Genomic DNA, 16,553 nt, shown 5'->3' on the forward strand with positions numbered 1-16,553 from the left:
CGGTCTCTCGCATACAATTCCTCTTTTTCCTCAAACGCACTCCAAGCATCCACATATACCAGTCCTCTCTTGTCACACATTCTCGCTATTATGCCATTCAATATCACCAGTCTTCTGCTCAGCTCATCATTATCATACCTAGGCAACACGCACACTATTTTTCCTCTCTCTGTCTTCTTCCATACAGTCTCAAGCAAAAATCTCATATCTCTCGCTGCTCGACTTACATTACCACTCAAGTCATTCGTTCTTACCATCACAATCATCTCATCCACCCTTTCACCTCTCTTAATTGCCATAGCCACCCTTTTTATTGTTCCTCCTGGCAAACACTCCTCACGCATCCTATCTTGAACACCACGGATACATTATACCTCTTACCATTCCCTCACTCCTATTGTTTCCATTCTCTCCTCTTCTTTCATTCCCATACCTCTCTCTTCTACTGTTTCCATTCTCTCCTCTTCTAGCACTCCCATACATCTCTCTCATTCCCTCTCTCCTACTGTTTCCATTTTCTCCACTTCTAGCACTTCCATATCCCTCTCTCATTCTGTCTCTCCTACTACTGTTTCCATCCTCTCGTCTTCTAGCATTCCCATACCTCTCTCTCATTCCATCTCTCCTACCGTTTCCATTCTCTCCTCTTCTAGCACTTCCATATCTCTCTCTCATTCCATCTCTCCTACTGTTTCCATCCTCTCGTCTGCTAGCATTCCCATACCTCTCTCTCATTCCCTCTCTTCTACTGTTTCCATTCTCTCCTCTTCTAGCACCCCCATACCTCTCACTCATACTCCCTAAATTCTCTCTCTCTCCTACTCTTATTCACCTTGCATTTATCTCTTCCATTCTCCTAATCTTATCTTTCATACTTCTGCTCTCATTCATAAGACATTCCACCTCCTCTTTCAACTCATCTATCTCCCTCTGCAGGTCAGTCACTCTTGATCTAAATTCACTCTCCCAAACAAAACCATCTCCTAAACTTTCACAGTCACTCACACCTTCCACACTATCAACTATTATTTTCTCATTCTCTCCTATCACACTACTTGTCTTACTACATTCATTCCCCGTTCCTGGAGCAACAAAGTCGGATATCAATATATCTAATGTACTTATTTCCTCCAACTGCCTGCATTTTGTGCACATATGCTCTCCACTCTCTTTAACAAGCCACATATGTAATTCCCGAGACGCATACATGCCGCAAGTACTGCATGCCACAAAGTCCCTTATGATATTGCTAATAATTGAGTTCTTAAATGGCGGAGGACTTGGCATTACGCCACTTGCAACTGCTGCTGAATCCACTATCATTTCTTACTGCCGAGTAGCGTAATCTTTAATAATTATTCAATTAATAAATAAGAGGAAAAAAAAGTACAAACATCAGAACATTTAAGTACTAAATATAATTAAATAAAATGAAATGAAATATAACTAAATACAGTAACTTAGCTTCGTTTTGTCTTCCACCATTACGCGTTCGATTCCGACGGTACCAAAATATATTATATCGTGACAGCAACTAACTTCCAAAAAACAACCACCGAAGTATACTCTTATTCAGAGAAACAATTTAGCACTCAAAAACATAGAAAAACGGGGAAAAAAACGAACTATTCACCGATTAAAAATCACTTTCTTCTGCACAGCTCAAATTCACCGCCACGTGCAACAAGGAAAGAACAGTCCTTACTGAAGGCATTAATTGAAGATGGACTCACCACTGAGAAGAATTATGGTAATTATAAAAATGAATTTTATAACACCTGTTATAGAATACATCCAAGAATGGTCTTCTGACACTCTTACTTTTGAAAGTTTGTCTTGGATTTTATTGAAGAATCCAGAAGCCAGTCTCAGTTGGAAAAGTGTGCAGAAAAGTGTAACAACTATTGAAGAGGTGATGATCTTGAAAAAGGAAATTACAGAGAAGAAAGAAGAAATTAAAGCAAAATTTACAGGAGAAATTTGGTATGAATTATTCAACAGTGTTGGAGTAAATAAATTAATAAATTTGAAGAAGATTATTGAGTTCTTCTGCTGCATTCCTGGCACAAATGCTAGTATTGAAAGACTGTTTTCCCGGATGAACTCCTTATGGACAAACGAAAAGAATAGGTTATCTGTAGAAACTGTGAAAGCTATGCTCATTGTTAGTGTTTTTCAATAAGGACTGTGTGAAATTTCATAACTTGGTAAAACATAATCATTCTTTACTTGAGATAATACAGTCATCTGAGAAGTATATCATAGGTAAAGATCAATGATTTAGTATTGTTTAAAGTTCAATTTTAAGATTGCTATAATTAATTAAATTCTTTTCCCTTTGCTGATGTTTGTAAATAAGAAAAGCAATAAAATTTTGTTGGTTTATTCAAAGCGAAAGTGTCCCGCATTTTTTTTTCAAAAATATATGAACCCTAAGCAAACTGCCTCAATAAAAATATCAGGAGAAATCTCAGAGGAATTCCCAGTAAAGAAGGGTATCAGACAAGGCCGTGTTATTTCTCCTATATTGTTTAACCTCTATACTGAAAATATCTTCCAGCAATTAGAAGAATTTAAGGAGTCAGCGTAGGAGGCAGAAATATAAACAACTTAAGATATGCAGATGATACAGTACTGCTAGCTGAAAATAAAAAAGATCTTCAAAACCTACTAGAAGAGATGATGAAGCTAAGTGAAAATTATGGACTTAATTTCAACTTCAAAAAAATCAAAACCATTCTGGTAACAAGAGAAAAAGGGAAAATACCCAATATAAATATTAAGATCAGAGAATTATATATATATATATATATATATATATATATATATATTTGGGTCAACTAATTACAGAGAATGGATTTGTGATAAGGAAATATTAAGAAGAATAGAAATTGCTAGTTCAACCTTCATTAGCATGAAAAACATTCTGACCTCAAGGGAAATTCACACAAAAACAAGAATTAGGCTGTCCAAATGCTACGTACGGTCAACACTGCTATATGGAGCAGAAACCTAAACAATATCAAAATATTGTGAAAATAAACTAAAAGCCTTTGAGATGTGGTTCCTCAGAAGAATTCTTAGAGTCCCATGGACTGCCAAAAAAAATAATTTAAAAATATTAGAGATGATTGGAGAAGATAGAAATCTGTTGAAAACTATTAAGAAAAGGAAAACCACCTACTTTGGTCACATACTAAGGCATGAATCCCCACAAAAAACACTTCTAGAAGGAATGATACAAGGAAAAAGAAGAAGAGTAAGACAAAGAACAGATTGGATGGGATATATTAAGGACTGGACCTTTTTATTATTATTATTATTCTTGACACCTCCAATGTCCTATGAAGAATTTTCCTATGAAGAACAATGTCCTATGAAATCCTTTTTGTCCTATGAAGAATGCAAAAGAGAAGCACAAAACCGTACATGGTGGAAGCTCATGATAGTCAACCGCCTGGAAGGAGATGACATCTGACAAGACAAGGATATGTGCATTGCATTATCTGATATTAAGACAACTGATGTGAAGTCATTAGTCTCTACATACAAGTTGCCCAGTCGTGAAGTTACTTCGCATACAAACTTTATTAGTTTACATTTGATAAAAGATGAAATTAAAAATATAATTTCTTGGCATCTCGAATTTATAATATAACCTACTGGAAAAAACTTGCAACAGATTCAGGAGAAGTAAAGAATACAGGAAGAAAAGCATAGAAAAGAAGGACATATTAATAAAAAAAAGGACCAGTTCCACCACTGGAATGTCGCTAACACAAACAGTGACCCCACATGGAGGGAAACAGTTAGGTGATGTGCTTATCCAGCTGGTCTTGATGACACTGGAATCAAATTTTATAATTAAAAAAATACATATATCAATTAGATCAGGTTGTAGAATTAATTCCAGAATTTAGTCATAGATATTACAAATTACTTCTAATAATGGCTTATGCTAAAATACCTTTTCAGGATTACACTGTGCAGTTTGCCATCATTTATTCTGACTGGAGATTTAATTTGGGCTGGTCCACTACCCAATTCATAGCTGAAAAACAACAAAATAACAACAAATTATGATTTATACCTTTCATATAATAACAGAATATATATATATATATATATATCCATTGCATGGAAATAAGTCAACAGACATCCCCATGGGCAAGGTGCATTATGCCATATAACAAGTCGTGTTTGTAGCCAGTATAAATTGGAAGAATATGATGCTCCTAAGTCAGTGCAACTGTAATAGATGTAATAGCTGCGAGAAGGGGAATGGAGTTTGAAAGAGGCGCTGTGATAGGATGCCATGTTGCAGGCCTACCTGTTCAGCAAATTGTTGACAAACTGGACTACCCCAAGTCAGTGATACCATACTGTGATGAAAGCACAGAAGTCAAGTGTTACCTATAGTTGAAGACCCACCACATTCGCCAAACCTGACTGTAGGATGCTATGAAGGATAATACAGTACGGTGGGGAAAAAAAAAAAAAATAGTACCGAATAACTTATATTTAAAATAATTATAATATCAGATATAAACTCACGTAACATATTTTATTAGAATAGAATTTTCACCCAAGTATCATAGACATCTTCAGTACAAGAACACATAATGGCAACTGAATATTAACAGACAATCCTAAAAAGAGCCAGCTAAGTAGGTCATGTAAGATAACTAAAAAGGTCAGTAAATTTCTTAATTTATTAAAAAACTATTTATATTTAGACAAAATAAAGTTAGGAAAGATTAGCTGATTTAAAAAGTACTATCTCCCACAAAGGGGATAGAAGTAGACCATTAGATCTGTTTAAGTTAGGAGAGTGAATTAAAGGTTCACATTTTTTTTTTTTTTTTTTTTAAATAAAACCTTTCCACGAGGAACCAAATTTTATGAACTCTTGTCTTGTTCCACTGAACTATGTCTAGTGTTGACAGCATGCTCTGCAAGTCCAGAATGTTCAGGCTCAAGTTATTGAATATAAGATGTGTTTTTCTAGCCGAATAAAAGCACATCTTCCTGTTTGGTTGAAATAAGATAACCCACAAGAGCAAGGAATCTAGTAGATGTCTGGATAATTGAAACGTGGAAGCTTGTTCTTAGGATAAGCGAGAGAGAGAGGTGGAGATATTTCTGATGTGGCAAAAGGCAACAAAAATATTCAGCGGTTTTAAAACTTTCACCATGGGTTTACTAATGCCTTTCACATAAGGGATGGGAATTTACGTTTGCATTTGAAGAGGTAGAGATACCATAGATGCTAAAAGCAATTTCGATGAAAGAATCCTTAAAACCATTAGATAAAAAGATGGAATTAATATGCCATAATTCTTTCTGCAACAGTTCATCTGAAGAACATAAGGAGTGGGCTCGATGAACCAATGCTTTAATAGTTCCAGCCTTTTGACTGGGATGGTGATGAGATTCAGGATGGATATAATGGCCTGTATGAATCTTCTTCCAAAAAAACTGAGAAATATAGGCTATCATCTGGTTTTCAAAGAATTAAAAGATCAAGACTAACTGCTTATTTACTTCTTCTTCTACAGTGAATTAGTTGGAAGTTTATTTTGCACTTGGTTAGACTATAATAAATTTAGTTTAATCCTTTATCGAAATGTAAGCAAACAAAGTTTGCACCTGAAAATATCTTCAGGACAGGTAAGGTGGTACATCCCTTGGCAACTCGTAGCAAAAGTGGACCAAGCTCTCATCACTCCTTGTCTCAGTATCTCCCATAATGCAAAGCACATCTCTTTACAGACATGTATACTACTATGCATTAAGGGAAGGGCCACTACCCAGACCGGTTTAGACCTTTATTGAGGCCTCATCAGTGGGAGGCAGACCCAGAGTAGTGATACTAAGGCAGAAGCAATGGAGAGGTCATATTTACCATTACGAGTTGCCAAACGGTGTACCACTTTATTATTAAATTACTCTGGATTTAGAGAAAGATGTTTAAAGTTTATTTTGCACTTGGTTAGACTTTAATAAATTTATATTAATCCTTTATCCAAGTGTAAGCAAACACAGTTTGCACCTGAAAATATCTTCAGGACAGGTAAGGTGGTACATCCCTTGGCAACTCGTAGCAAAGGTGGACCAAGCTTCCATCACTCCTTGTCTCAGTATCTCCCATAATGCAAAGCACATCTCCTTGCAGACATGTATACTGCTATGCATTAAGGGAAGGGCCACTACCCACCGGTTTTGACCTTTATTGAGGTCTCGTCAGTGGGAGGCAGACCCAGAGTGGTGATACTAAGGCAGAAGCAATGGAGAGGTCATATTTACCTATATGAGTTACATATAGGTAAATATGACCTCTCCATTGCTTCTGCCTTAGTATCACTACTCTGGGTCTGCCTCCCAACTCGTATAGGTAAATATGACCTCCCCATTGCTTCTGCCTTAGTACCACCAATCTTGGTCTGCCTCCCACTGACGAGACCTCAATAAAGGTCAAAACCGGTGGGTAGTGGCTCTTCCCTTAATGCATAGCAGTATACATTATGGGAGATACTGAGACAAGGAGTGATGGAAGCTTGGTCCACCTTTGCTACGAGTTGCCAAGGGATATACCACCTTACCTGTCCTGAAGATATTTTCAGGTGCAAACTTTGTTTGCTTACACTTGGATAAAGGATTAAACTAAATTTATTATAGTCTAACCAAGTGCAAAATAAACTTTCAATCTTTCTCTAAATCCAGAGTAATTTAATAATAAAGTGGTACGCTGGTTGACAACTCGTATAGGTAAATATGACCTCTCCATTTTTTCTGTCTTAGTATCACCACTCTGGGTCTGCCTCCCACTGATGAGACCTCAATAAAGGTCGAAACCAGTCTGGGTAGTGGCCCTTCCCTTAATGCATAGTAGTATACATGTCTGCAAGGAGATGTGCTTTGCATTATGGGAGAAATTGAGACAAGGAGTGATGAGAGCTTGGTCCACCTTTGCTACGAGTTGCACCACCTTACCTGTTCTGAAGATATTTTCAGGCACAAACTTTGTTTGCTTACACTTGGATAAAGGATTAAACTAAATTTGTTATAGGGTGAATTAGATCCTGGGATGAAGTGCATTTATAGAAAGAAACTGTTGTAACTCAGAGGAAAAGCCATTCCAGATAGCAAATGGAATGGCTATTCATGTGTTCAATTGCCATTAGGGGTTTTTGTATCGAAAATGCCTATGATGCTAAGGCTAATAAAATATATTATGTGAGTTTATATTATAATTATTTCAAATATGCCTACTCACAATGCAGAATATTTCATTATTGAAACAAATGCAACAATATATGTTATTAAGTTCAGTACTTTTTTTTTTTTTTTGCACCATACCATATGTAAAAACCGCCATTCATCAGCCGACACATTGAATGCAGCGTTCCAGGCTTGACTGGAACATGAACCTGCATAAAAGCATTCAGAACTGAGGCTCACAACATGGGTTTCCATGGTAAGGACTGCAATATGCAAGCCCCCACATACCCAAACCAACGTGCAATGTCGTCCTCAGTGGTGCAAAAAGCATATACATTGGGACATAGAAGCTTGAAAAGCTGTTTTATGGACAATGAATCATTCTGTAGAAAGATATCTGGAGATGGTTGGGTGTGGTGAATGCCTGGTGATCATCTCTTACCAGAGTAGGTAAACCAAACTATGAAATTCAAAGGTGGCATTGTGATGGTATGGTCTGGTTTTTCCTGGTTTGACCTCAGACCTATGATTGTGGTGCCATGAGAACTTTGAGAGGTATCTGAACATTCTGGACAATGCAATGCTTTCTACTTCATGATGTTTCTATGGAAATGACCATTGTGTGTTTCAGCAAGACAATGCACCATGTCATAAGGCTGCTGTAACTGCATGGCTTGTGGGCACGAAAGTCGCCACATTTGATTGGCCTCCACAAAGCCCTGATCTCAACCCTATTGAACATCTGTGGGATGAACTCGAGCATCTGGTGAGATCAAGGGACATCCATCCCACAAGAGTCCAGGACCTTCGCATGCCTATAGGAAGGATGGTTCAAAATTCCTATTGATTGATATCATATGCTTGTTGAAAGTATACCCTATAGAATTACTGTTATCATCGCAGCAAAAGGAGGTCCTATATCTTATTAAGGTGGTGCTATGGTTGTTTGTTCCTCACGTTATCATGTCTGTTCTTTACAAGTAGTGTGTGTATACACAGGTAACCCTTGCATAGCATGGTAAGTAAGTTCCTGTAAAATCTTGTGTAGCGTGAAACCAGTCTTATACAGGACTAAGAACCAGTACAAAAAGGGAGATGACGTTCTAAAAGCTAACAAAAATACACCTGATAACTATTGGACACTTTTTATTAAAAATAGTAATAACTGAAGAAACATCTTACAACTGTGATACATAAATGTCAGATAACGTATTTATTTAATTTTTTTCTCTCTGCTAAAGCTCAATTAAACAAGAATGTTTTCTCTGTTGCAGAATATCTCCACCTTCTGAACTTTCTTCTGCAATATTTAGATTTCATATATCTTCTGCTCTCTTTAAAAAATAGTAAATCTAGGTTTGTCTGCTTTTGCTTGATAGAGCTTTGCAAATTTTATGGTATGGAGCTAGGCATTTTGAACTTTGTACTCTTTTCGGTGCTAGAAAGAAATCGGAAGAACTATTATATTAATTAATAAAGAATGCAGAACTATAAATAATATCCTTAAAGTTCCTTAAGGATATTAAAAGATTTCAAAACAGTAATAGAAGATAAAGTTCCTGGAAAAAAGAGGAAATGGTAAACCATCAGTGAGATAGATAGTGTGTCTGTAGTGACTGATCTTCAGAGGGTTGAAGACTCTAGAAAAGCACACAACAGGATCCCCTGGCAAGGACTAGTGTGACACATCACTGAGCAACTGAGTAACCATATGGCATCTGATGGTGTCCAATGAACAAATGGAATGTATAGGCTCAGACAGTTCTGGACACAGTCAAACTAATGACTGCACTCCTTCGTGAAATCTGCACATTCCTTAAAAATATGTTTTGATTGGGAGTGCCAGAAACTTGGGAAGGGGAGGGAGGGAGAGATATGACAACAAAGGGTCAAAAGGCAAGCAAGAATATTGGTGGCGATATTGAAAGTAAGGTAGGAGAAGCGAGCAAGGTCAACAAGATATGAAAAAAAAAAAGAAAAAGACGAGAATGAAAGGAATAACGTGTACATGGATTTTTGCATAATACATAACAACTGAAGAAATGCTGTGAGTGGTATGGCATGAAATGTAAAAGGAGTGAGGTGAAAAGCTGGAGAAAAGAGCATGAATGAGTTTACGTATACTAATGCCAGGAGTATCTGGAACAAGGGGAAGGAGTTTTTGGCAGTGATTAGTAATACTTGGCTAAAGGTTGTAGGCATTTCCTTCATCCATGTGAGACTGGGATAAAGGAAAGTGATATAGTCACAGGGATAGAATGCAATAGGTATAGTATTTTCAGAAAGGACAGAGGGAACATGATAGTAGAGATTGGGGGAGAGGTTGCAAATAACAGCAGAAGAATTGAAGCCAAAAAAATGGTAGAAGTTCAACAGCAAGATGGGGATAATGAGGGCAGCCCATTTGATGCATCTCTTGTGAGACAGAGGCCAACAGGATTAAATGTACAGTTGGTTGATACTGTAGGCAGAGGGGGGTGGGTACAACAGAGAATGCAGATAGCATGCATCAACTAATTAATAAACTGCGCACATGACAAATAGTTATTATGGGGGACTTCAATTATGGGGATATAGACTGGAAGAGAAAACAGTCACAGGGAGGGAAGGAAATTTGATTTATACTGCTAACGGATAATAACTTAAGAGATAGCATGTAATGGAGGAACCTAGGGAGTGCAAGAGCACTGGATCTGGTTATTAGAGGGCTTGGTTGTCATGAAGATAACATTGCCACATATTGGGAAGTGTTCATGAGGACTTTGGAGATTGCAGAAATGTGGAATGTTCAATTAAAAATGATTGTGACAGACTAAGGAGCCTGCTTGGATTAGTTCCATGGCATAAGAATCAGGACAGTAAAGATGTTAACAGTGCATAGGACATGATCAAATAGTGTTGGAAGGAAGCAGAAACTGCATACTCAGAGTTAGGAGGATAAACAAGGTTAGAGTTATATTGATTAATAGCATCGTTAAGCAACAATTGCTGAACAAAAAGAAACTGTGGATGATATATTAATAGAAAGAAAGGCAGTAAGCTCATTAGAAGTACAAACCACAAGGCTGACTGGTATGGTAAGGAAAGAAAACCAATTATAATAGGAGATCGGTACTATCAACATAAGAAGCCTGAATGGCAAAGAAATGGAGCTAGTTGAGGAATTAGATAAGTACCAGATCGACATAACAGGGGTGACTGAAACAAAAAAGACAAACTGGTGAGATCTTTCTGAGCAATAAATACAAAATGTTATATTCAGGCAATGACAATCAAGGAAAAGAAGGAGTAGCCATAGTATTCAACACAAAATACAAGGCTGATCTTCTTCAATGGGAGGCAGTCTCAAGTAGAGTGATGTGGGCAAATATGAGAATGGGGAACTGGACAATGAGACTTATTTGTGCCTATGGTCCCACAGAAGGTTCTACTAAGGAAGAAGTAGAGGAAATTTTTGAGGCTTCAGAAAAAGCAACTGACACGATGAAAAAGGAAAAGTTGGTCCTTATTGGGGATCTAAATAGCAGAGTAGGAAATGATTGTGAGACATAGAGAAATATTTTGGCAAAATTTGGAGAAAAGAGCAAAGCTAATAGTAATGGCAAATATCTGTTGAATTTCTGCTCAGAACATGAACTGGTTATTACTAACACCATGTTCCAACATAAAAATGTGCACAAATTCACAGAGGCAAGGAATAAGAAAAGTCTCATTGACTACGTTATTGTTGACAGTGATGTTTTCTCCCTGGTGCAGGATACCAGAGTGTACAGAGGATTTGAAATTGGAAGTGATCACTATTTAGTCTTGAGCAGGATAAAACTGAATTTCATATTATTATTATTATTTCCCAAAGGACCTCATGGAGTCAAAGCCTCATCTGGGAGGTCCTTTTATCACACACACATCTCATCATACCGTGTCTTAAACACACTCAAACTCCTTGCAGACACCACACTCTCAGGAAAGGCATTCCAATCATTCACAACTCTGCACGAAAAAACCTGCCTCTCACTCCTCTACTCACACCCTCTTTATACAGTTTCCAGGGATGATATTGAAAAGAATAACATGTAAGAAAGTTTTAAAGTGAATAAAAGTTGAGCAGCTCTCAGATGTGAACTGTAGACTAAAATACACAAAGATTATTGAAGAAAAAATGAAGGAGATTGAGAACAGGAAACAAACCTTGGAGATTCAGTGGCAAGTCTTGAAGAGAGCCCTGATTGATTCAGCTAGAGAGGCATGTGGTGAAGTTGTCTGCAAGGATAGAAAAATTAGAACTCCATGGTGCACACAGGAAGTTAAAGAGGCAGTGAAGGAAAAGAAGAAAGCATATCAAAAGTTCCTGGCAAATAAGTCTGCTTGTGCCCTTAGAGAATACAGAGACAAATGTAAGAAAGCTAAGCAAAAGTCATGGGAGGACTTTGGCAAGAATATAGAAAATAAATATCAAGAAGGTGGCAAAATATTCTGGAGGTTGTTGAAGAAGCTTAAGAATGGAGGAAAGAGTGCTGTAAAAGGAGTTAGAGATGATAAAGGTGACATGAAAATGGGAGAAAAAGATATCCTTGAAGTATGGAGTAATTACGTTGAAAAACTGCTAAATGAAACATGCAGTGATGACAGCACAGTGGTAAAAAAACACTGACCAGGTATGCAGTCAGGAATACATATCCATACTTGAAGTAGAAAAAGCCATCAAAGGCTTGAAATGTGGAAAGGCAGCAGGAGTAGATGATATTTGACCAGAAATGCTGAAGTATGGTGGCAGTGGCTGCACTGCATAGTTCAAAAAGTCTGGACAGAGGGACGAATTCCTGATGATTGGAGTAGAGCTCTCATAGTACCCATATATAAAAAGAGAAATAAAACTGAATGTGAGAATTACAGAGGTATTTCCCTACTGAGTGTTCCTGGCAAGATTTATGCAAGTATACTTGAGAAGCAGTTGAGAAGAATTGTGGAAGAAAAGCTTGGTGAAAAACAAGCTGGATTCAGGCCAAATAGAGGATGTCAGGATCAGATCTTCACTTTACGACAATTAGTTGAGAAAGCATGGGAATATAACAAAGATCTGTATTTAAGTTTTGTCGATTTGGAAAAGGCATATGACAAGGTGCCAAGAGAGAAGCTATTCAATACGCTATAGTTAGATGGTGTCAATGGGGCATTATATCAAGCAATACTTAGTCTTTATTTGAGTTGTAAGTCAGCAGTTAGAATTGAAGGGAGTGCAGGAAGATGGTTTAATGTTAAATCTGGTGTGAGACAAGGATGTACGTTATCCCCTCTGTTATTCATTATCTATATGGACCACATCATGAAGGAAAGTGGTATTAAACATGATATCAAAATTGGAGATGTTAATGTCAGCTCTTTGCTTTATGCAGATGATGTTATACTTCTAAATAAATCCGCTACAAGTCTGCAAGATTCTCTGACTAAATTGAATAACTGTTGTAATAGATATGGTATGAAGGTCTGAATTAAAAAGACAAAGACAATGAAAATAGGCAGAATCATTGAAAATGTCAACTGTGTTGTGAATGAAGAACCTGTGGAACAAGAAAAAACATTTCAGCTACTTAGGCATGATTTTTAGTGAAGATGGTAAATTAAATATGGAAATAGACAACAGAATCAACAAAGCTGGTATGGTAGGAACTCAATTGAATAAATTCATATGGAATAAGAGAGAAAATAGTCAGAACACTAAATTAGCTGTATACAAGACAGTGTTAAACCAGTTTTAACGTTAGATCTGAGAGCTGGGTCAGAAGTAAAACACTTGACCAAAGACTAGAGACTGCAGATATGAGAGTCCTGAGAAAGATTATAGGTATGAACAGATGGCCTCAATGGCAATAGCATATTAAAAACGAGGATATTAGGAAAGAACTTGACATTGTCAGCATCCAGAAATGCGTTAGCAGTGCTAATCTCAGGTGGTATGGTCACTTAAACAGAATGGGCGAAGAAAGATTAGCAAAACAAGTGTTCTCTGCCAGGTTGGCAGCAGAACAACCCAGAGGAAGACCAAGATATAGGTGGATTGATACGGTACAAAGTGCTTTAGACGATAGAAATATAAGATCTGATAATGTTGGAGTCTTGACAAGTAACAGACTGATTTGGAGGAAAATTGTAGATAGGAAGTTAGTAATGATGTAATTTTTTTCATGTACTATCATATCCTGTACACCCCCTCGAGGGTACATGGCAGGAATTTGATGATGATGGTTAGCTGAGCAGGGTTAAGTAAATCAAGTTCTTTTGCTATGTGGTGAGTAAAAGGAAGAACATCAAAAACTATGAAAGAATAACTTTACGAGGTGGCAATAGTAGAGAGGAAACAAAAGCAAATTAGATAACCAAGTTATTAGGTGATAATTTTCCAAGTTTGTACCCTCCCTGTGGAAATAATTGTATTGCCAGATGAAGCAATAACAAAAGTGAGAATAGGAATAGATGAACTCGAGGTGATTCAGATAATGCAGAACTTTAATGCATATACAATCTCGGGATTACATAGGATATGATCACTAAAAACCATACGTAATAACCAGTAATGACTATTTAATTTGTAAATATTTCATTCCAAGTATCTTGGGACATCATCGGTACAGTAATTCAAACAATACTAGGAATAACATACAGTTAGGGTGCATGATTGCAATGGAATCTCAATATGCGTGCAGTTTTTTTTTTTTTTTTTAAGTGGCTACGATATTTCGACGAGGTATTTGCAGTCTGGGATCATCCCGAACAGGAATTACAACTGTTTCTAGATAAAATAAACCTTCTTCACCCTCGCATCAACTTTATGCTAGAAAAAGAATGTGCACAGGGTATCTCTTTTCTGGATTTACACATTCAAAGAAAAGAAGACGGTTCCAACACCAGGTCTGTCTATCGCAAGCCTACATTTTCAGGTCGCTACATTTACAATTGTTATGCTCATCATCCATCTCAGAAATTTGGTATTGTTATATCTCTGATTTTTCTCTTTATGTTATTATTTATCTTTGTTATTATTTATCTTTATTATTATCTGTTAGCCTTTAACTTATTTTATGTACTTATCAGTTATTTCGTTTGTCGACAAATTTATATTATTTTATGACTGTGCCAGTCGGCAACAGAAATCTGATATACTATCCTAGAATACTAAGAAGAAGAATACAGGGATCAAGAAGTTTGCAGTCGTGGTCCCATTTCTTTAATAACTAATGGATTTCCCTCTAATACACGGTTCGTGGTTTTTCAAGCGGTAATTCAATCCACAGAAACATGACAAACTCATTTGGTTTACACATAAGAAATACATTTATTTTGACACAAACATAGAGATACACTTTAGTTAAAACTTTCAATTCTAAAAGAGTCTGAGTTCCCTCCCTTTTCTTAAATTAACACATCCAGAAAAGGTTCTGCACTATAATTTCATATACTGACAAAATCTTACACTTCCTTATATATCTATTCTCAGACTGTTAATTTACACTTAATTACCCATTACTATCACACATAAAATACATATATATACAAGCTTATCCTACAATTCTGGCACAGATTTCACGAAATAACATTCTTTCTTATATTCAAACCTTGTCCTCCCCCCCCCCCAGAACTTTAGCTAGCATTCAAATTAAATTTTAACATAATGACACTAATTTCCTTCTTACGATACAAACAGTCCGAAGCCTCGGTTTCCCATTTGGCTCAAGCCTAAGATGCCTCTTATTCCTTACGTGTAGACAAAATGTCCAAATGCAGACAGTTCCTTAAACACAACACAGAAATTGGCTGTTTTCTCAACGTTCAGTTTCTCTTTCCTCTCAGGTTACTCTAACTTAATGCAAAAAGGTTTCAGCTTACTGTTCTTGCTTTATCTGGTAGATTTACGACCTTCTTATCTAGATTCTCAGATTTCCTCACTGTGTTCTCTTTTAATGTTGTCTTCGCTATTCTTTTATTCCACTCGAAGAGGAACACTCCTTCACTGACTTGTACACTGACGTTAATTCACCAGCGGCCCTTTTCTTCTAGAACTCTGGTTGCATTATAGCTGGCTTCGATCCATGTGGCACGTATAGCAAGGGGGCAAGTTTTCACAGCTACTCCATTCAAGAAACCAGGAATAGACGAAAAAGAGAAGATAGCGATTCAAATCCCCGCCGAAACCTATATACCACAAAACAGCGTCCTCACTCGGTGGTGTCGTCATGCATACGGCGGCAGCTGATTGGTTGCCGCAGCTCCGAACTGTCTTTGACATGGCCTAAAACTTGTATCACTTTATACACATCTTTTTAGCAATTATACATAATTTTCTATCTCAATTAGTTCACAAACACTCTCTGTTCAAGTTTATGGGCTTCTTTAACATTACTTAATATTTACAAACTGAATATATACATGTTCTAGGTTAAATAAGCACATTTTCCATCTGGAGGCATAAGTATGTCCTTATCCATCCCTTCTGAGGTTACCTTATGTTGGGCCGGAAAAATGATGACTCATCAAAAGTGAATCAGCACTTTTTCCGACACAACAGTATCATTAAATCACTAGTTTCCAGAGCACACAAATTCTGCTCCTCTGAAGATTCTCTAAACCAAGAACTAGAAATAATCAAAAATACAGCTATACTAAATGGATATAATCTTAAAACAACTCAAAAAATCATCAGCCACCTTCCCACACATCAACTCAGACAAGAAGAAGTCCATAGGATTCCCATACCTTACATCAAAGTAACGTCTTTCAAAAATTACAAAGAAATACAATTTTGCCATTACTTACAAATTATCAACCAAATCTATAACTTGTTACCTTCTCCTGAGGACAAACTCTCACCTCTGATGTTACCTGGCGTTCCTGAGATCCCATGCTCCTGCAAATTGTCTTACTTTGGTCAGACAGGTGTGTCTGTTCAGAAATGCATTTCAGAGCATCAAGACCACATTCGTCTTTTCAAACTGCAGAAATCTGGTCTCTCCCAACAAGGAGTTGAAAATCCTAACCACAGGATCCATTGGGAGAAGTTGAAACTTTTACACAGATCTTTATATAAATATGAACATTTATATAAAGTGCTAAAGCCTCTACCACACAGTCCAAATTAAACCGAAATGATGTTCTTACTATTTCTAAAGTATGGGAAATTGTCATACAAAATTGTGTAAAATAATCTATATATATATATATATATAATTTATTTTTTTTTTTTTTTTTATTATTTAAAAAATTTTTTTTTCAGTTATGTTTAATTTACTTCTATAACACGTCACTGCATGCATATTGAGATTCCATTGTAATCATGCGCC

The 16,553-nt window shown here is 36.8% G+C and overlaps 1 protein-coding gene across 6 annotated transcripts in view; it reads right to left on the reverse strand.

Moving 5' to 3' along the window:
* The window catches only part of LOC150109418 (basement membrane-specific heparan sulfate proteoglycan core protein-like), a 1,783,738-nt gene that overhangs the window by 53,436 nt on the left and 1,713,749 nt on the right, over positions 1 to 16,553 (reverse strand). For all 6 annotated transcript variants that reach the window (XM_090413063.1, XM_090413041.1, XM_090413033.1 and 3 more), the window contains one exon: positions 3,968 to 4,051. In XM_090413063.1, coding sequence (XP_090269189.1) covers positions 3,968 to 4,051 — 84 coding nt within the window. The remainder of the gene's footprint in view (positions 1 to 3,967; positions 4,052 to 16,553) is intronic.

The sequence above is a fragment of the Typopeltis vanoorti genome, chromosome 2 (genome assembly GCF_054136105.1).
Source record: "Typopeltis vanoorti isolate ZY-2024b chromosome 2, IOZ_Tvanoo_1.0, whole genome shotgun sequence".
NCBI classification, from domain to species: domain Eukaryota; kingdom Metazoa; phylum Arthropoda; class Arachnida; order Uropygi; family Thelyphonidae; genus Typopeltis; species Typopeltis vanoorti.